Below are 22,842 nucleotides of genomic sequence, written 5' to 3' on the forward strand. Positions count from 1 at the left end.
AATCATTGAGCAAACTCATAGTATTGTTAGTGAAGTTCCAAGTTTGACTTAGAGTGAAATTGCTAATGCCATAGGCAGCTCAAACGAACGAGTACTTCATAATTTACATGGAGAATTACATATGAAAAAGCTGATTGGAAAGTTAATGCCGCACACGTTAACAATTCAACAAAAACTGGATCGAAGACAAATTTCTCAGCATAATTTAGAGCATTTTAAGCAGAATAAAACTGATTTATTGCGTCGTTTTATAACTATGGATGAGACTTGGATCTACCATTATGATCCTTAATTGAAACAAGTACGTTTACAGTGGACTGAAGCTGGTTGTTCAGCTCCAAAGCAGATGAAGTCACAACGATCAGCAAAGAAGGTTTTGGCATCAGTTTTTTGGGACGCAAAAGGAATTTTGTTGATTGATTGTCTGATTGTAAAACAATCAACTCTGAATATTACTGTAGCCTTTTAGAACAGCTGGATGAAAAAATTCGTGAGAAGCGACCTGGTTTTCAGCACAAAAACTCATTCAAGATAATGCACCTGCTCACAAAGGTGTTTTAACAATGACAAACTTTATCAAATTAAAGTATGATTGCTTGAGCATCTACCGTATTCACCAGATTTGGCTCTCAGCGACTACTACCTCTTCAGAAACCTGAAAAAATTCCTACGCGTTTTTCGTCGATTGAAGAAGCTATTACAACCGTAGACGGGTATTTTGCAGAGCTTCCGGAAATTCATTATAGGGATGGCATAAAATTATTGGAGAACCATTGGTATAAGTGTATTGAAGTTAAGGAAGATTATATTAAATAAAAATATATATTTCGTACCAAAAACAGACGATTGATCTTTAGTTTCGAAGATCTATAGCCATACTTTGTCCCTAGTTGTGATCCATTGTGGCAAAACAGCACCATAATTTACTAAATTCAATAGTTTGTACAATAATTCAACGATTTCCCAACTCTAACATACTTTCAATTTTAACAATTGTTATATTGTTATTACACTATATATATATATAGTGCTAGACGTCACTTATTGCGGTCTTATAGACCCTCTTAACCGGTAATTTTCGACTATACGTTTAACCGTTCGTTGTCGACTATTTAAATAGTAAGTAGTTCATTCATTTTCTTATTTAATTGAAAAAAGTGAAACATTCAATAATACAATTTTGTGTACAGATCAAAGACTGCTAGGATTTCAAACAATTTTCATTTATTCAAATACCCGGTTTCTAAAAGACGTCGGTAAAGTTGGTTACTAACATAAGGATTAATCGAATAATCAACGACTTATGTTTCGAGTTACACGCGATCTCAGAGGGTGTAAAAAAAGGTCCTCCATTGCTGCAGTGAAGTCGGCCTTCTCCATGGATGAAACCTAAAAACAAAATTCTCTACTTGAAGTTATTGCCAGTGACAAAATGGCGGCGTTTAAAATAAAGTTCAATTTTACCCAAAATGTTGGTCGGTTTTGAACAGCCAAAATATTGGTGTATGCATTAATTCGTGCGGTTTTCTAAGAGAGGGCTCTACTAGTATTATTTCGCGTCGTATTCATCTGTGGCTTAATTCATTTCAAAGGTACTGCCATTTCGCGTCGTTTTCAGTAGATATAAATTGTTTGAGCGTGAACAACAATTTGTTTCATTCATTTGAAAATGTCGAAATTTGTACCAGATAAAGTGTTTTTGCATTATTTTAACATGAAGAAAAGTACTGCCGAAAGCCATCGTATTTTACTGGACGTTTAGAAGTTCTTTTGGGATGGGATCCACAAACTGCCAGAAAGATGGGCAAACGTCATAGCTTATGGGGCAATACTTTGAACATTAAATGTATAACAATTTTTTCACAATAAAGTCTTAATTTTCGTAAAAAAACCGCATGAATTAATGCATACACCCATACAATTTTCGATCACATCCAAAAATGGTACAGAAATACTTGATAGTGATCGGATAATTTGTCTCCGAATAATCGGTCAAGCAATTTTAAAAAATGTGGTGTTTGCGTTTAAAGATAAACTGATAGAGCTAATTGATCTGAGCGGTTACACTTTAGAAGCCTGTAACTGGAAAACTATTTGAGATATCGCTTAATTTAGAATAATTTGACTATGCAATTTTTAAAGGCATAAACTATCGAAATATGATTTTTTTTCACACTAGGTATGCCCCGTAATTCCCTACATATAACTTTGTAGATAAGAATCTTACTCGCACATCATTAGAAATATTACAAGATCATATGTGAGGCTAAGTTACAGGAAAACAAACATAGATGTTATTAAAAATACTCTTCTTTTTTTAATTAAAGCCTGAGTTTGTAACACCCATAAAGAAAAGTCGGACACTCTTTATAATATATGTATATTAGGGTGGCGCAAAAAACCGAATCATTTTTTTTTTAAGTCTCGTGTGAAAATATGATTGTTTATCATGTTTTAAGAACCTTGTCCAAAGGACAGCTCGAAAAAAAATGTTTAAGAGGTCGCTCAGAGTTTTTTAAGATTTCAAAAATCACCAAAAACCGAATTTTTTTTAATCAATTTTTTTTCTCGTTACAGCATAATTTTATAGACCAAAAAATAATAAGTTCATGAAAATTTCAGCTCAAAATTCAATAAATGAAAAAAGATATATGAAATATTAATATGAATATTAAAAGGTCGCTCGAAAAAATCTAAAGTAATGCACTGATAAATTGAATAAAATTACGAGCGACCTCTAAAATTTCGAATTTTGAGCTGAAATTTTCAGGAACTTATTATTTTTTGGTCTAAAAAATTATACTGTAACGAGAAAAAAATTTGATTAAAAAAAAAGTCGGTTTTTGGTGATTGAAATCTTAAAAAATTCTGAGCGACCTCTTAAAAGTTTTTTTTCGAGCTGTCCTTTTGACAAGGTTCTTAAAACATGATAAACTATCATATTTTCACACGAGACTTAAAAAAAAAGTATTCGGCTTTTTGCGCCACCCTAATGTATATATATAATAGATCCGCATGACGATCTGAGTCGATTTAGCCATGGCTGTCCGTCCGTCTGCCTATCTGTCTGTATATAGGCGAACTAGTCCCTCTTTGAGATATCGATCTGAAAATTAACGTTTCTTCTTGCTCTCTTTTAATTTTTCCAAGTACTATTTGGAATTCAAACTTTAATTTACCCCATCCAACATAAAACGTACTTAAGAATAATAGCATACTAATTAAAACACAGACATTTAATATCGGCTAATTTTGCACGAAACCAACATATTTACTCAATGACATAATTCATACCATAAACACAAAACAACCCCCTTTCAAAAGGCTTCATATTAAATTAGACGTGACTTGACTGTTATATGATAAAGCTCGTACGAAAGCTTTAAGCTTTCTGATAACACTTTCAAAAGCTACACACTTGCTCGTGTTCTGTAATAAGGAATTTTTTTATTTACAAAAATAAGATTCAGATATGTAGAAAATGAGAGAGCATTAAAACTACTAGCAGAAGAAAACAAGTAACAAGACCACATATACGAACTATCACCTTACAGTTACGTTAAAGGTCGGTATAAAAACACTAATAATTGATTTGTGTTATGCAATATTAAGAGTGCAAGTGTAGTCCAATTTGTTTTAGTTAATTCTTATAATTTGTTTTTTTTTTTTATATTACGATTTTTTTTTTTACCTGGTTCTTTATCTTCGTACTTGTGCATAACAAATCCCAACAGTTGGGCTTCGCCGAAATGCCGTTATAGTTTTGCGAACCAGTCTGGCAACGTACCACATCAGCTGTTTATTTTGTTAACGTCAGATGAGACGTCAAATCAAATTGTTTCCGTCACAATTTCTAAGCCAAATTTTTTCTATTATAGTTGTTTTGTGGGAGTGCAACTCATTTTCGATTAATTCCAATATAGAAGTGTTGAAGGTTGTATGTGAACAAACCTAGTTTTTACTATATTAAATATATATGTGTACAGCAAACACGATAACTTGCTACGCAATGCTGTTATAGTCACACTGAATGACCATCAACAATATAGACATCGCTCTTCTAGTTTTTCCAATAAAATCTGACTGTGTTTTCCTGCTAACTCTTCATAACATTTTGCCACCAAATCTGCTTCAGTTTGGATAGAATTAAAGCTTCGGTTTAGTTAGCAATAAACATGTCAGTCGATGTTACTGTCTTGCCGTCAGAGCTATTGGTTGCACCACAACCGCTTATTGGTTTCTGTGGATTAGACACGACGCACAATGTTGTACACAAAGCTATCTGGGATGCGTTTAGCACCAATAGAAAGGCTGATAGGTAAACATATTGTTATTTTTTAATACTTACACACTAATTTTTATGTTTTTTTTTTTAATTCTAGAGCTACCGTGCAGTTCAAGCTGCTGCCACCGGGTTATGAATTTCCTGTGGCTAAGCCGAAACGCGCTTCCTATGATTGGTACCAACCAAAAGGTATACTTAAAAGAAATTGGATGCTCAAGCATTTGCATGTATTGCCTGCGGTAGTTGTGCTATTCCAAGATATGGAATGGAACGATCCGCAATGGTCTGAGAAGCAGGTCCAATGTGCGTCCACAATTCAAGGCCTTAAGAGCGCATTACAGGTATGTATTACATTTTCTTTCACTGATTATTGAACAATAATAAATTCTTTATCTATTAAAGGAACGAAATACGCGCTTATGTCTGGTATTATTGCAAAAGTCATCACCGCTGCCGCCAGGTGAAGATTTATTAGCTTCTGAACGTGCCGCCAGTTTAACCACAGCTTGCGGTATCAATAGCAAAATGTTATTTATCCTGCCGCATACGGAGCATTTAATGGGTGCGTAAAGCAAACAAAAATATGTTCAATTTAATTAAAGATTTTCTTTTTTGCACAGGCTACACACTACGCCTGGAATCTGCGTTCCTAGACATGGCTCAATCCTACTATGCGCTGATGTCTAAGCGTGTGCGTGGTCATCGTGATCATTTAACTGTGGCCCACACAACACTCAAGATTCGTCATCAGTTCAAATTAGGGTTTGTTGCGGAAATAAGACAGGACTTTAGTACCGCATTGAAGTAAGCACTTTTTATTGTACGATTACTAATCCTCAACTACGTATATTAATTTTGCCACGAAGTAACACTCAGAAGAAAACATCGGCCTATTAAATATATATATATAGGTATGATCAACGTGTATATACCCGAACTAGTCCCCAACACGTTCTTTTCTACCCAAGCAGCTATTTATTTGTCGAAACCGCCGTTTTTGGACCACTATGCATATAGCTGACAAACAAACTGAACGATCAAAATCAAGTTCTTGTATGGAAAAAATTTGTATTTGACAAGATACAAGTATCTTCACGAAATTTGGTGTGGATTATTGTCCAACAGTACAATCTCCGAATATATTACTCACATCGAACCACACTAGCGTTTAGCTGCTATACAAACTGAACATAAAATGATAGATATAAAATTTGTGAAGGTGCAACAGAAGATAACCTATTTTCTTGTTAAATTATATAATAAATATTTTAAAAGTAAACTAATTTATAAATATAATTTTATTTCAGGCATTATACTCAGGCTTACGCTACGCTCGATGAGATACGTATAACCGATACCAATTGCCTTGAAATGAAAACTATAGCCGGATTCCTGAATTATAAACTATGTCGGTTAATGTTTAAATTGAAAGTGCCGCGTGATGCAATCAATCATTTTATAAGTCATATAGAGAAATATAGAAATCGTGTAGGCTTTAAGGACTTAATATTCGAACACTATGCCTGGCTGAGTACGCAGTAAGTCGGTTAATTATAAAAAAATAAAAATAAAAACATATAAAATATTTTAAGTGAATTTTATTTAATCTTATATTATTTCTGCCTACCTTTTAGACATAGCGTATTTGCGGAACTGTTTTGCGAGGCGATCAAAAATGGTTTGCCTGCGTTGCAAACTCAAAATCCTGGCATTTATTACAATAAAGCAGCAGAATATACTAAAAAGCGCAAAGAGGCATTTCTTGAAAGTAACGGTGAATAAGCATTTTTTTCTTTAGGCATAAATCAAACTGAAATAATATTAATAATTTTCTTTTAGCGATGTTACTAAGCCCCACAGACCTTAACGCTCCAACCGGCATACAAAATAATAACTCGTTGGCATTATACACAGAGTTCTTTGGCATACGTGCTGTCAAAACTGGCGACCCTATCTCAGAGCAACAAACGAACTTGCTTATACGTGAGAATGAAAAATCTTTCAATCACTCGGTAAGGAACATAAAGTTTAAGTATTTAAAAAAATATGAACCAATAATAACAATTATTTATAATTACAGAACGCCATAATAAATTTACTTAGCTTAGCACGTGCACAGTTCAAAATTTATAAATGTCCACGATTTCGTAACAAACTGGCAATTGAGATGGCCGAAGAGTATTACAAAAGTGGCGATCATGCCAATGCATTAACGTTAGTACTACTACAAATTTCAAATAATTGAACGCCCTACGCTATAATATCATAAATTTATTTTCAGGCTTTACTCAGTCATGCTGACAGATTATCGGCGCGAACAGTGGTCCTCTATATTCTCAGATGTGTTGTTGAAGACATTGCGTTGCGCCTTCCTAACAGCTTCTATAACGGACTTTATAGCTTGTAGTATTGAGGCTTTAGCGCTGCGCGTTAATTGTGAGCAAAGCGAACGAATAGTTGTGCTGGAGAATCTGTGGAAAGTTTTTCAAGTGCGTATTAATAGTCACTCTAAATCAAATAAGAATAACTATACCCTGAACAGGGTATATTAAGTTTGTCGCGAATTTTATAATACAAAGAAGAAAACGTCGAAGACCATATAAAATCTATACATAAATCAAGTTCTATTATTATAGCTACTGTGATACTGAATTTAAATTTTTCTTGTTTTTTTTGTTTATTTTTGTATAGGGCGCGGCGCCCATCTCTCAAGGCCAAAGTGCACCTGAAATTATAGAGCGTTGGGACAATGCTTTCTCAGCTGCAAAGTCGCCCATTACAATAGATATGGATAAGCTCACCAAGCTAATAGAAATGTATGTCACTTTCGATCATTTGGAGTTGAAGAATGACGATACCATCAATGTGCAACTAATTATTAAGTAAGTTCGAAAAATTATGATTTGAAAAAAAATGTAATGCCCCAAAAATGTTACTCCATTTAGGCTGCTCACCGATGTACCTATAAAAATACGTCACTGTGTCATCATACTGACAGATGGCACACACTTTTACAAATTACCAGCTGGTAAATGTAAATCATTCCAGAATTTGCGTGAAATGCATGAAAATGAAAAGCATAACGAACAGCAACAACAACAAGCGGAAATTGCAATGCAGCACTTCGATCCGAACTTGAAACTAGAACCGCATCTCTACTATCAATTGCATTTCTACACCGAAGCGTATCAATTTTTGGAAAACACGCAATTACGTGTGGCACGCATTGAAGCACAAATGGGTTCGGAAAAATTGACTGTACATTTAACAAAATCAGCATTTTTTGCACGCCATCCATTTCGTCATTACAGTCGTAGCAGAGATCTGGATGATAATATTGAAATTAATCAAGTGTGCTATGTTACTCCCACGTAAGTTGCATCACCATCCGGAAAATGTTTATTTTTCGTATTTATGTTTTTTCTAAATCGCTTGCAATTTTTATAGATTCCATTTGAATGCGCATTGCAATTTTGGTAAAGAAACGCAAATGCTAGTGAACGAATACTATCCCATAGCGACGACAATAAATAATCCGTATAATGTTTTCCTGCAAAACGTCAGTCTCAACATAAGTGTGCCGAATAGTTTGCGTAATCAAGGTAAGTTTCATAATGATGAAAAGAGAGCATACTATAATCTATTTTAGTTAAAGAAGATTTATATATGTAATTCAGAACAAATAATGATTATCTATACAGTAAAAAAATACTACCAAACCTAAACGAAATTAGATACTGTAAACTGATTCAAAGGCATGAAAAAATGTCCACTTCGTTTGCACCGAAACTAGAATACCCTAACGTATAAATCGTAAATAAAAAAGTTTCCCATACAAAGACTTGATTTTGAAGGGTAGGTTTGTATGACCGGTATACGCTATATTGGTCTGTCTAAACAATTTGTGCGAAAATTATAGTGTTACCTCGTACCGTAATCCATACAAAATTTCAGGAAAAATCTCGTCAAATAAAAAAGCTTTCCAATTCAGTAGTTAAATTTGTTCGTTCCGTGTGTATGGCAGCTATATGCTATAGTGGTCCGATCCGAACAATTGCTTCGGAAATTATACTATTGCCTTCGGCAATAATCCATGTCGAACTTTGTGAAGATATTTTGACAAATAAAAAAGTTTTCCATATAAGCACTTGATTCCGATCGTGCAGTTTATATGACTGCTTTATGCTATAGTGATCCGATATCGGCCCTTCCGACAAATGAGCAGCTTCTGGGAGGGAAAAGAACGTCTGCAAAATTTTAGATCGATATCTCAAAAACTGAGAGACTAGATTCCGTACATACAGACAGATGGACAGACACACATGGCTAAATCGACTCAGCTCGTTGTTGATCTTTTGCATAAATTTTTTATAGGAACTCCGCGTTTCCTTCCAGATGTTACAAACATAGTGGCAAACTTAATATACCCTGTTCAGGGTATAAAAACACTTTAAACTATAACTTCCACTCGGAAGTCTTGTAGCATATCACAACCGATTTACAGTGACTACTTAAATTTTTATAGGAAGTTTATTATAGTACTTGCTTTATGGACAAATATGAACAAAAAATCGTGAAATTCATCAGCCTTCTAAGGGTGGTAAGAATTCGTTTGACACAAAAGGGTAACTCAACTCAACTTTTAATTTAATTTGGTTTTTTACTCATTAAATTTTTTACTCATCAAAAATTCATGCTTGAACATAACTACAGCTGTACTTCTTCCATAAAACAGACATTGTAAATACTTAATAAATAAAACATAAGCTTATTAAATTTTTCCAACTACGAGTTCGGGTAAATATTTATTGCGGTAAACATAACAAAAGTCCATTAAATATTGATTTTATTGCGCTAATGCCTGGTTTATAAATCTTCGTACCATCGGTACGCTCGTATAGACGCCAGGGAAGTTTGGACGTGCACAGCCGTTACCAAACGATATAATGCCGCACACACGTCCATTGGCTATCGCCGGGCCACCGGAATCACCCGTGCACGCGTCTCTACTCCCAGGAACGCCAGCACAAAACATGGTCCTTGTTATATTTTGAATACCAGCATATTGTCTTCTGCATCTGGGCTTAGGAACAACAGGCACAGTTACTCTACGCAAAACTCTTGATATATTACTACTATTTTCCGAAGTCGTACCCCAGCCAAATACTCTCAATCTAAGGCCAGGAGTCAAACGTTGATTGCACAGTCCAATCGGTTGTGCATTCGTGCCATTGATAGCTGAGGATAACCTCAATACAGCCACATCCATTCTTTTAGTTACTCTGTTGAATACACGCGGTACAAACGCTCTCGATACATTGCGTGTTATGCCCGTCTGTCCTAACCTAGTAGTGTTTGCATGTACGGTAAAAAGAGCGCGTCTCCTGCCCTTGATACAATGTGCAGCTGTCAGGACATGCGTTGTCGATATCAAAGTACCACCACACCGGAAGGAGCCATTGAAACGGATTTGCACCATATATGGTGCATTTGCAACGGTCGTAGCTTGACCACCAACAATCCGATCACTAACCTGTGCTGGTGTTCTGTGGCATAGCCACAAAAAGATGAAAGCAGAAATCACTAACTTCAAGTGCGTGTGCGACATTGTAGTGCTTTGCGTTGACTGTGGCTGACTAGCGTCGGAAATTTCCTTAAATTGCGTAAAGTGCGGAAGTAATCGCCGACTGGAAGTAGGAAGCAACTGTTCAAATAATCTATACTAAAAACTACGTTCATATTAAAATACGTAAATTAGGAGAGAGAATGTTTTTAGCCAAAGTTTTAGCAATCAAACGTCTGTTTTTAACACCGCAAAATACGTTTTGAAATGCGAAAAATTCCACTAAATATTTGCTAGACAATATTTACAATTTACTCCAATTAGATAATACCTTAAGACGTTGTAAGAACCGTTCACATAAGAAATTTTTATATTTTCGCAACATCTTGCTACAGAGTATAATAGTTTCGTGCACCTAACGGTTGTTGGTATCACCTAAAAATAATCGAGTTAGATATAGGGTTATATATATATATATATATATATATATATATAAATGATCAGAATAACGAGACGAGTTGAAATCCGGGTGACTGGCTGTCCGTCCGTCCGTCCGTCTTTATAAAACGTCTTGTCTTGATAAAACGTGTGTACCAAGTTCCTTGGCAGCATAAGAAGTTTGCTATTTTAGATGGAGGTAATCGGACCACTGTCACGCCCACAAAACGTCATTAATCGAAAACCTTAAAATGCCATAACTAAGCACTAAATGAAGATATAAACCTGTAATTTAGTACAGGAAATTGCACTGGGGAGGGGCGTCTATAATTGAACATTTTTTTAAAAATGGGTATGGCCCCGCACCAAACAACTTTAATGTATACCTAAGCTATAAGACCTATATGACCCAAATTTGCGCAGAATACATATTTTGAGTGTGAAAATGGATGTAATCGTTGATAAACCCGCCCACTCCCCACATAACGGTTTTGTTAAAAACTACTAAAAATGCGATAAATCAATAACTAAATGCTTCAGAGGCATTGAATTTAACATGCGGTATGGTACGAGGAGATTGCATAGGAGCCAATGTAAAAATTGTACGATGGGCGTGGCGCCGCCCACATTTAGGTGGAATTACATATATCTCGGCAACTACTGGAACAATTTCAACCAAATTCGGTACATAACATTCTTCTGATGATTTTAATTTACAGTGCGAAAATCGCAATACGACCACGCCTACTTTCCATATAACACAATTTTAAATTTCATATGATTCATACCTGATAAAATATTCGTTTGAATGTCAAAAATGGGCTGCATCGTGTCAATACATAAGGTACGTGAGGTACCTTAATGGAACTCAAAGAGCATTTTATTCTATTAATAGTATGTTATATTGCCAAAAAAATAGATAAAATCGGGCCAATACTGCGCTTATCTCTCATATACCTAATATAAGACTTTCAAACTTCCGGTTGGCCTTATGCTATATATGTATGTATATCAGTCAATATATAAGATATCGTAGCAAAATTTAATGAACGTACAAGTATAATATTGGATATACTAAAGTTTATTGCCGAAAATATGTGGACTTAGTCTACGAATCATCCCAACTCCCAAATACTACTTATATTGATTTTCGTTATTCTAACAAACCTTATGCCGAACATGTCGTTCAATATGTGAGTTATACATATATTTAAAAAATTGCTTGAATATATGCTCTCAAGTATACCTTAGCAATGTCAAAATAAACTCAATCAACTCATTCTTTTCTCTATCCCCAGCATAGCCTGTATAATAATATCCGATTTTCCAGCTGACAAAATGTGTGATACTTTAATACAATTTAATGAAAAAGTTTTCTTAAACATTTTGTGAGAATATATTATATAAGAAATTGGTCTAGACTTTGATCCAAACCTTATATCCCTAAAATAATGAATTGCTATCCTTTGGTCGGCGTTTTCACATAAACTCTTTATATTATGGCAAATTTGGCTTATGCAATTGAGTTTATGTCTCATATATTTCATTTGATGATGATTTTATTATAATTTTAGCTGACGCGGAGTAAAATATATTAATAAAACTAAGTGAGTCTGTAATATATAATATAACATAATAAAATAACACATTTAATTATAATCCATTTACGATTTCGTCTAATAATGAATGTTGAATTGTTTTGCAATATTTTTCAATATAAAGTTTTACTAACACTTGAAGGTATTTCCCGGGTTTTGATCTTTGCGAATTGCAAAAGTATTAAACTTTCAGTTGTAACCGAATTTAGCACTTCCTTACTTGTTATATATTCCAAACGATATCAACATTTTTTTATATTTATTTGGTGGTAACATATTTGCTTGTTAGTAAATATTATACACAAGCCTGTTGAAAATGGTACTTTTTCATTTACCACTCTTAAAATAAACGTTGAAAACAAAAAGAGTTAAATTAAGTATTATTTATGTAATAAATTAAAATATATATTTGCTTGCTATATAAATAACACTTAAGCGTTTATACTGTAATATTATTATTTAAGTCAGTACATCAAATATTGAATTACCCTCAAATGACCTAACATTTAAAAAATATTGAATTAACTACGCATGCCCAAAAAATAAAATAAACCCTTAGCAACAACTATTTAAACCAGCTGAACTTGTGTAATAGTCGCGTCTTATACTAGCGCGATCGTAAATTAAGAAAAAATTAGATTTTGAAAATGAAACAGCATGTTCCTAAGGCCATAGACCGGGGTAGTTAAGTTTTTAGACCAAAAAAACAAAAATCATAACAGGAAACCCATTTATTTGAAACCCATTAGAAAAGAAAGGTACAATACCCACAAAATTAAAGGAAAAATAATTTACAGGCTATATGAGGGCGGGAAGGGTATATCAAATTTGACACGAAGTTTGTTACACCCAGAAGGAAACGTCGGAGACCCCATAATATATAGTTTATGTATATAAATGATCACTGTTGTGAAGACGAAGTAGTTCGTAGTAAATAGTATTAAGTGAACATGTGCTTAAAATTACATACACATACATAGGTATGTATGTACTTCTTGCAACCCTGTAAACTTAGTAGTATTGCTTTCTCTTTCTTTTTATCGTTCATACATTGTATTGCTTTTGTACACATTCAAATAAAGTCAGCCGTTATTCCCATATATCCTCGGAACTTTAATCACCATTAGCCATGTCCGTCTGTCTGCCTGTATATACGAGCACTACTCCCTTAGTTTTTAGATATCAATCTGACATTCTGCACACGTCCATTTCTTCCCAAGAAGCTGGTCATTTGTAGGAACTGCCAATATCGGACCACTATAGCATATATCTGCCATACAAATTGAACGATAAAAATAAAATTCTTGTATGGACAACCTTTTTATTTGTTGAGATATCTTCACGAAATATGACAAGGATTATTGTCTAAGGCGGTATACAGTATAAGCTCCAAAGAAATATTATAGTTCAGATCCGACCACTATAGCATACAGGTCGCATACAAACTGATCGATAAAAATCAAATTTTTTAATTCTTTTATGGAAACTTTTTGATTTGTGAAAGGTTTTATAGCTTCGGAACAAACGAACTTAACGTTTTTTCTTGTTTCCGATTTCTTTACTTAAAATATTCCGCAAGATTCTAAGAATACTGTAAAAACGAAAGCAGAAACTAGGGATATGGACTAAATGTATATGTAATTGCATTTCATGCTTGTTATCTTGTAAATTTAAAGTAAGCAAAAACTAATTAGTCTGATATTTCAAATAATTAATGGTCTGCACATTTGCATAATCTAAACTTCGCTAGCTCTCAAGATCGCCATCTACAAGAACTAAGTGCTTTGTGTACAGCTTCAAATTATCTTGTGTAAACACATACATATATGTATATGCATATATAGCACTAAGCAAGTGTAGCGCAGTTGGGAATTCTTAATATACTTAGTTATTAAATTAATTAAAATCCACTCACCAGTAGTTATTATCACATTGCTTGCTTATCCTGAGCGTTATATTACACGACACACCGATCATTATAACAGATTTCATACATTTTTTTGACAAGACACAAAACCACTTTTCTTTTTTTCACTTATTCACCGATCACCGCTCAGCAAGATTGCTTTTATACACACCACAAATAACTCTCGGACTTATTGTATACTTGCTTTCAAATCAAATAACTCAATATTATCGATAACTTGAAAAATGTACGTCAATTGTAATAACATTTAAAAGAAATTAATAAAGCTTTACAAATTTGCCAAAAAAGCGGCTAAACGTTTTCACTCGCACCGACGGAAACTCAGCAACAAATGCAAGGTAGCCATAGTTAACTGTATTTAGAGTTGCATTTCCTTTGAAATAAATTTTAATGCAAGCAGAAGTATAATTTATAATTGAATGTTAATCAATTAAAATGTGTGTGAAATAATTCATTAATTTGCAAAAAAATTTCCAAACTTATGCCAATGTAAAACAAAAAAAAAAACAAAACAAAGGAAACTAAAAATATAAATACATGTGTATTTATAATATATTTTAATCATAATGTGTGTGTAGAATATCCAACCATGCATGTAAATAAAAATTTAACTGCGTTTAAAATATTAAATAATGCATTTATAAATATTTATAAAACTTATTTTTAATATTATCCTTTATTAACAACTTTTCACCGCAAAGGTAACCCCTCTGTTATGTCAAACTTCCGCCGCCATTTGAACAGTTCCGATTATGCTTCCAAGTCGTGAGTGTTTTGAAAAGTTTGATTATATTAAAGAAATGTGTTAAACTTAATATTTTGTTTAATTTACAACTTTGTGATATATTTTCATTTAAATATCAGGCAAAAATATCGGTATTTGAAGTTTTGACACATGTTTTCCATAAAAAATGTTGTAGCGTCATATAAACAGGTGCAGATGGCTCGCGATCGCTCGTGAGGACATATGAATTGATTAATAGAAGTGTGTGCGGTAAAAATGTTAACAAGGCCAAATATTCTAATTAATACTACAAAATATGTTTAAAACAATAAATTTTGTCTAAAATATTCGCATTGCAAATAATTATGTGAACTGCAACCGGCAACAGCTTTGCGTAGAAGCAAAATACTCGTATAATAACAGCAGCGCCATCTCTATGTAAATAGCAGAACTTTTACTGCATTTGAATTTATTGTAGCAGCTTATAACAATTAATTTCTCTGACAATACCTTGTTCCGACCAAAAATTTGAAGTGATTGGATTACATTTAATGAATTCACTAATTTCGAATGTACTCACTTCCGTTGGAGATTTATAACACAGCCTAAATCTCGGGCTTAAGTGTCGGTCGGAACTTAGTATTACATAAAATGTAAATATTTGGTTCAACAAGAAGAAACGTAAACTTCGGTTGCACCGTAGCTAGAATACCCTTCACAAATAAAATAAGTTTCCATAAAGAGACTTGAGTTTGATCGTTCAGTTTGTATGACAGCTATATGCTATAGTGTAACTCATCTTACTGATCATTTTCTTCTAGGTGTTACAAACTTCGTGACAAACTTAATATGCCCAGTTAAGAGTATAAAAGTCGTATAAATTTGAACTGGTATTTATAAAAATCACAAAATTACAAAGGCTTTAATAATATTGCAAATAAATTTTATTCGGCAGATACATATATGTGTGTATATATAATATTATATGAACGCATTATAATATATTATTTTTCTAACTTCAATTTATTGGCAGTGTTGCATTAGCAGTTGTTTCACAAAAGCATTTACACGTCGACTAGCCACATTAGTATAGACGCCAGGATACTCCTTGCGTGCACAACCGAAACCCCATGAAACAATACCGCAAACTCGACCATCATACACAACCGGTCCACCCGAATCACCAGAGCATGAGTCCCGTTCACCCGGTATAGTGGCACAGAACATTGTACTGGTTAAGAGAGCCTTACCCAAATATGCCTGCATGCAATCACTCTTGGCAACAACGCGCACAAATGTCGTACGCACTTGATCCGGCGGTTCATTGTTATATTCACTGGTTATGCCCCAACCACTTATTTTCACAAACTCATCGCTGGCAGGCTGTTTGTTGCACAAACCAATTGTAGAAATATTTGGTCCACTCAATGGCTCCTTCAATTTTAAAATAGCCACATCCATATCTAGTGTTGAGGTTGAGTAGAATGGCGATACAAAATGTTGCTCCACCTGACGCATCACACCCATTTCGGAGAGTCGGCTTACGCCTGCGTGCACCGTTAAATCCGCCGCTGGCACATTCTTCACACAGTGTGCTGCTGTGAGTACACAGCGTTGCGTTAACAACGAACTGCCACAAGTGAATTGACCCTTGCGCCGTAAATTCAGCAAATATGGCACCTCGCCGATTGTAGTCGGCTGGCCACCCACTATTTTACCATCCAGTAGTGTGGAAAATGTGTGTGCTGCACTATTTGAAACAATTTGCAAAAATAGCAAAATAAATCCTTTAGTATGCGGAAAACAACTGTGCAGCTCGAAATGCATTTTCAAAATCTATGAAAAATTTTTATGCGATCGTTGGCTGCTAGCGATTTCCACATTAAAAACAAGTTCTATTGAATATGCGTATAATAACCGCAAAGTATTCTTTCGTGATTTTCATGAATGCAAGTTTTTCGATCCTTTGTATTGTAATGCTATTACAGACGCGTGTTGAGCAATCGAACTAAATTAAATCTATTTATTTAGCGCGTTTAGAAAATTATACCAATTTAAATTATTTTATTTAGTATTGTTGCATAAACATAGATACATATTTGTATTTCTACAAATTTAGGGGGGTTTCTCTTTATAAACTATATCGTTCGTTCTGCGGCTCGTGTAGTGCTCTAGCTGCTGTCACATTCAAAAATTCAAATTGCGAATTTTAAATTAATTTCTAAAATTGAAATTAAAAATTTTTAACTTTTCAAAACATTTTGGATTCAAAATTTACTTTTTAATTGCAAAATCGAAATAAAAATTTAAAATTTAATTTTTAATACCAGTATCAGAATTAACAAGCAATTTGAAAATTTAGCTGTAGCCGAACATTTTGGACTCTCGCAGGTGTTTTTAAAACTTTTTATTAAAGTAGTGGAAATATTGCCCTGATTTCATCCAATTTAGGCAAGAAGATGCACTGTTATTAGAATGAGAATTATTTCTGAATTCTATTAAGTTTTCTTACATATTGACCGATAGATGCGTTATAAAGTCAACCGAAAGCTCGAAAATATTTATATTAGGTATATGGAGGCTAAGGGAAATATTGACCCGATTTTACCCATTTTTGGACAGGGACATGCTGTCATCATTAAAATATTCTCCCCGAATATCAATACTAGATCTCATAGATTGAACGATATGTTCGGTAAAAAATCAGCCATATGCATTGAGTTCCACATGTTTTGTGTCTAGGTTCTTGAAAAGTTATAGTTCGATTGCGACAATTTTTGTGCGTTTTATTCTAATAACTTCATTAATGTTTGATTTGTATACAGTAAAATGAAAGAATCACGTGAAATTTAAAAGTTTGTTATATGGAAAGTAAGCGTGGTTGTAATTTGATTTCGCCCATTTTCACAGTGTATAATAGGAATGTTTGGCTAACCACACACCAAATTTGGTTAATATTGGTTGAGTAGTTCCTGAGATATAGGATTTCACCTAAAGGTGGGCGATGCCACGCCCCTTGTCCAATTTTTACACCCGAAGCTATAAAGATCCATCTTGCTTACGAAATTTAATGCTTGTAGCGCATTTATTCAGCGACTTATCGCACTTTTGGTTGTATGTAACAAAACCGTTATTTGGGGGGTGGGCGTGGTTATAATATGATTTTACTCATTTTCACAGTGTATGAAGAAATGCCAAAAGGAATCCTTGTCAGCAAGTTTAGTTGATTTGGCTTCAACCCACAAGTGTTCTGTCAACTCGTCTCGTCATCCTTAACATTTATATACTTATATATGTTATAACTCTATATCTATCTCTAGACTCTCCAAAGCGAAACAATCATGAAGGAAGTGTTTAGTTCATTATACCTGGCCATCTTCCAGGAAACTGCTATCGTTGGCATCACGTACCATGGCTGAACATAAGCGTTTCATCTAGCAAAAACAAAACTCAACTCGCTGAGAAGTTGTCGGGTTTAGACCGCACCCTTAGTGAGCTCAGCCTGTATTGCTTTCCTGTTATTGGACTAAACTCGTATTTCTCTGAAAGAGGCAGTACTTCGAATACATCTTTAATGCTTTGGAAGCCTTCCTAAAGTTGACACTAAAGTTCAAGAAATTATAATCCTTCGCAAGAACTTATCAAAAACGATATTTGGGGAGTGGGTTAGGGTATAGATTTTAGCTTTTAGATAAATGGCGACTAGACAAACATATAGATTTGACAACAAAGCTCATTATGCTTGATAAATCATGATCATATATTAACACATCATTGTCAAAAAAGGAGCACTAAGTTAAAGATACCAAGTTTCATTTCCATATTTGATGTTTGAGCCATACCTTAGAAATATGAAGGCAATCCTTTGATTGGTTAGTCACTACACTAGAAGACACGAGCTTATTCAAATGCTTTACTACTCTTAATTGGTTCCGAAGTAAAGGAAAAATTCCACAGTTTGTGCTTTGGATGAAAGTCAAAGCTTACATTAACTATGACGCTGGTTGCTTTAAAGCCGACAGTTTCAAAGTTCAAAAGCTAATTTCTCTTGTTTAGAGTCAGGGCTCACCCGATTTTAGATTCGTTTTATTTCCGGCATGCTAAACCATTTACATTTAATATATACAAAAGTGATTACATAACTATTGTGTATTTTTAATAAATAACTACATTTAAATAATTACAATATCTTTAATCTTAATAGTATTATGTCACGCAAAGATAACAGTACAGTATTGCAATAACATACAATTCTGCTCCACTTCCTGCTTACGGATACTTTTTAAGTGCTTTTTCGATGAAACTATTCACCTTGCTTATGTCTGTGTAAACTCCCGGATATTTGACACGCCCACAACCCATACCCCACGAAACAATGCCAGCTTGTTTGCCGTTGCATATCATCGGACCGCCAGAATCACCCGAACACGAATCCTTTTTACCCGGTTCCGAAGCGCACATCATATACTGTGTAATAGCACCGGTACCACGATATTTCCGTTGACAAACTGCCCGACTCACGACAGGTACATAGATCTCTTGCAATTGTCGCGAGACAATGCCGTTTTCTTTAGTATAGCCATGACCAATAACCAGGCAACTCGTACCGACAGCGATAGCGCTCTTATCCAATGATATCGCCGTAAAACTGGCACTCGGTATGGCAGAGGAGAGTATTAAGATTGCTACATCGTAATTTAGCGTTGCCGCATTGTACGTTTTTGAAACTAGCGCATTCTTAATCGTTCTCACTACGCCAGTGTCGCCCAAATTAATAGTGTCCGCGTGTACTCGCAACGCCTTCACATTGCCCTTGACACAGTGGGCTGCCGTGAGTACAGCATTGTTTCGCACCAACGAACCGCCGCATTTGAACTCTCCTTGATAGTGCAGACGCACATAATAGCGATATTTCTTTTGTGTTACCACGCTGCCGCCAACAATACGTTCGGACACTTGTTGTCCATAAATATGGCCAAATGCAAAATAGAATATTAATTGCAAAACTAATTGTCGATTGAATTGACGCATAGCATGTCACTGTCCCAACTGAGTGCGTTCCCGTGTGCGCGTAGTGTTTTTATACATATATATATATATATATATATATATACGACTGTGGAGTTTATCGAAATCGGCGTTTCGGATTTGTGAGTGCATCGCTGGGTTCTCGCTCAGTGTTTCAATTCGTGACTCTTTATTTCGTGCAAAGTTTACAAAGATTTTTATTGAATAATTTTGACATATGTGTATCAGTTATCAGAAATATATATTATATATTTGTATCAGATGTTAAGGCGCCTATCTTTTATCATTTATTTTATTGTTTATACTCTCAAATGTTTCCACATATATACTATCTGATCTCAGTCTCAACTACGGTTAAATCAAAATTATAGAAAAATGTTCGTCGAACACCGTGACTCCTCGACATACTAGCTTCTGTGTTTCCGAAATAAACGACTTTTGTAAAATACTTGAAGCCACAGTCGTAACTAGCAAATAAAATGAACATTTTGGCTTACGTTTGAGATTCGTTTTCAATTTTCTAAACAAAGCCTACGAAAAAGTAAGTTAAACCAGATAAATCCAAGAGAACAACGTTTTCAAAATAAAAAATGCAACCGTCAGGTGACGTCATTTTTATATACTGAAATTTTTTTTAAATATATTTTGGAGGCAGTTAAAACTGGTATACGCATGTGCTTAGAGTCTGCGAACTTTCCAAAAAACTCCAAGAATTTAAGACCACCACAAGCTCGCTTCACAAAAAAGAGTTCCGTATACAATAGTCAATAGAATCCATCAAGATCCTAAGAATATTTGAAAAACTCGCATTTTCGAAACGATTTCGTTGAAAGTCAAAATTTACATTGATATATACTAGCTATACATTAGTTCTTATTGGAGCCAGGTCAAATTAGATAATTAGATAAAATAATTAAATAATAATAAATAAATTAAATAAATTAAAATAACGAGTGTTTTTTGCGGGTATCCAACTTTTAATTAAAATGAAGCTATGAATGAAATTACGAATATATTTTTTCTGTATTAGTTCTCAATTTTATAACAATTAGTACAGTAAACAGTATTTCAGACATGCGGCAACTGCTACTGTTTCTTATGAAAAACAACTTGTTGCTTTTTGACTCTGTTGTAACCTTTGTCAAAGTGTACTGGACAGAAATGTCAAGCTTATGTGCCTTACTTTGACAACTAACAGTCCCATAAATACATAACCTACAAAAGCAAAACAAAATTTGGAAAAAAAATATGATTTATTTCTCAACATAGCCTCCTTTGAGTTCGATATCCAGGACCCAGCAATGATTCCACTTTAACTCATCTAATAGTAAGTTCTGTTCTGAAATACGAGTACTCTTTAAACCAACCTGTCTCACCCTGTATGCATAGACTACGAATTTGAATACGAGTCTGCAACTAATAATATAATACTTACTCGTACTATTATATGCTGAATTAAAAAATTTGCATACATACATAAATGTATATTTATATATATATATACATATGTTTATGTGATTTTTGCATTTGATTGATCAAAGTAATTAAAAAACTCATTAAATAATTTGTAAACATTGCAAATTAGTTCAGAGCACAATGGTTGCTTGAACAAAACGTAATATTTCATAACTTTGCATATATATATTATATATATAAGTAGTTGGTTCAAAACAACAATAAACAAGAAAAAAATGCATAAGTACATATATTATGTCTATGAAAATTTTCATAGGAATGCTTTAAAAAAAATTGTACCGTTAACCTCTAAAAAATTCAATTTTTAATACGTCAAGTAAATTTTTACTATAAACATTACCTTATATAGCTAGATGATATTTATCGAATTTTATTTTTTTATGATATTATTTTGAATTTTACATCCGAGATGACACTAAAGAGCTTCATAGAAGCAAGTGTCAAAATTGGTCAATCACATATCTCCGAACATTCTTCACCAATTTCAGCCTAATTTGGTACATAAGATTATTTTGACATTCCCATGTTATAGTGCGAAATCAGACTACAACCACGCCTACTTCCCATAAAACACAATTTTAAATTCCATCTGCTTTTTGCACTTTCCAGTATACAAATACCAATTAATATATCGAGATAAAAGATTGCTCGAATATTTTCTTTAAAGTATGCCAGGTGAAGTCTAAAAATTGTCAAAGTTGCACCATAACTATTCAAACCCTCAGATACCGGAAATATGAACACCAGACATATGGTGCAACTTTTTGCCGAAAATAGCGGTCAATCTGTGAGATACATATATTATATAATTCAAATTCGGGAAAAATGTTTTTTCGATTATAATATTGTATACTTTTTGTGTCAAAAATGTGTGAAATCGGGTTAATACTGCCCTTAGCCCCCATATGTCTAATAGAAACGTGCGGTAGATTTTACTCCATATACTTGTATATTGTTTATATTTATATATGTATATAAAAAATTGCTTGAAAAGAACTTCACAAGTATACCCGAGCAATGTCCAAAATTAATGCAAGAAGCCCTTTCATTGCCATGTGCCCAATAATTTTAGTATAATTTTCGCTGACGGGAAGTAAAATATAGTATTTAAACTAAGGAAGTCTATGACCTTCAAAATAAGTTAATATGATACCAAATTTGATCGTAATCCATTCACCATTTCATGAAAAAATGAAGTTGAATTGAACCAAGAGTATAAAATGTTTGGTTACACCAGAACTTCTTCCTAACTTGCTTTTTTTTGTTGTTTTTCGGTTTCGGCCCTTTTTGTGAAGTGTCATTCCTTAGATTGTTGGAAAGCTTAGACGTCATATTCATAAACCCAAGTTACTAGTAATAATGCCGTTGATGAATGTAGGGTCCTCAGCTACGTTGTCTAGCATCTATATTGCGATATCTACTCATTGTTTTTGTAAAAGATTTATGTCTTTTGGTACGAGTCTAGCATTGACACGCATTATTTATTTACCAAAATGTGTTCACTTGACCCATAAGAGATTTGAGATCCTCTGCTAACTCTCCGATGGCAACACCACTTTCAGGCATTGTTCCTCTAATTTTTTCGATTGATATTGAGAGATAGAACCGAAAATTTGCGATCCATGTGCCTGTAATGCTCCCCATTTTTGGTAATCACCAGTAATTTTTTTGGTTAGCAAGCGATGTTAGAGAAACTCTTCAGTATTGTTCGCACTTCAAATATTTTAGTCTTGCTTAGCGCCTGTTTACACAAGGAATCTTTTATTGCTCATTATCGGCAGCTTTTCTCTTAGTAATGCAAAA

General features: G+C 34.0%; 4 protein-coding genes across 5 annotated transcripts in view; 1 reads left to right on the plus strand and 3 right to left on the minus strand.

Annotated features, from left to right (window-relative positions):
• The first annotated feature begins 3,838 nt into the window (after positions 1–3,838).
• Positions 3,839–22,842, plus strand: part of gry (trafficking protein particle complex subunit 11 gry) — a 31,509-nt gene continuing 12,505 nt past the window's right edge. Inside the window, exons 1-12 of one of the 2 annotated variants that reach the window (XM_014238755.3) lie at positions 3,839–4,318; positions 4,383–4,626; positions 4,688–4,847; positions 4,906–5,089; positions 5,593–5,823; positions 5,920–6,059; positions 6,125–6,297; positions 6,366–6,499; positions 6,567–6,774; positions 6,977–7,167; positions 7,231–7,656; positions 7,733–7,887. In XM_014238755.3, the coding sequence (XP_014094230.3) occupies positions 4,176–4,318; positions 4,383–4,626; positions 4,688–4,847; positions 4,906–5,089; positions 5,593–5,823; positions 5,920–6,059; positions 6,125–6,297; positions 6,366–6,499; positions 6,567–6,774; positions 6,977–7,167; positions 7,231–7,656; positions 7,733–7,887 (2,389 nt within the window). In that variant the 5' untranslated portion in view covers positions 3,839–4,175. The remainder of the gene's footprint in view (positions 4,319–4,382; positions 4,627–4,687; positions 4,848–4,905; positions 5,090–5,592; positions 5,824–5,919; positions 6,060–6,124; positions 6,298–6,365; positions 6,500–6,566; positions 6,775–6,976; positions 7,168–7,230; positions 7,657–7,732; positions 7,888–22,842) is intronic. The other variant, XM_014238756.3, reaches the window with a different exon arrangement.
• Positions 9,041–14,074, minus strand: LOC118683393 (seminase). Its single transcript, XM_036375867.2, has 2 exons — positions 13,800–14,074; positions 9,041–9,972 (listed from the first exon to the last, which is right to left on the minus strand). The coding sequence occupies exons 1-2, from the start codon at positions 13,874–13,876 to the stop codon at positions 9,132–9,134; spliced, it is 918 nt and encodes a 305-aa protein (XP_036231760.2). The 5' UTR covers positions 13,877–14,074; the 3' UTR covers positions 9,041–9,131.
• Positions 15,457–16,421, minus strand: LOC106620287 (trypsin beta). The gene has a single exon (XM_014238747.3). The coding sequence runs from the start codon at positions 16,360–16,362 to the stop codon at positions 15,559–15,561; it is 804 nt and encodes a 267-aa protein (XP_014094222.2). The 5' UTR covers positions 16,363–16,421; the 3' UTR covers positions 15,457–15,558.
• Positions 18,578–19,593, minus strand: LOC106620296 (seminase). The gene has a single exon (XM_014238757.3). It carries the CDS (start codon positions 19,564–19,566, stop codon positions 18,805–18,807), a length of 762 nt encoding a protein of 253 aa, XP_014094232.2. The 5' UTR covers positions 19,567–19,593; the 3' UTR covers positions 18,578–18,804.

This window comes from Bactrocera oleae, chromosome 6, assembly GCF_042242935.1.
Source record: "Bactrocera oleae isolate idBacOlea1 chromosome 6, idBacOlea1, whole genome shotgun sequence".
NCBI classification, from domain to species: domain Eukaryota; kingdom Metazoa; phylum Arthropoda; class Insecta; order Diptera; family Tephritidae; genus Bactrocera; species Bactrocera oleae.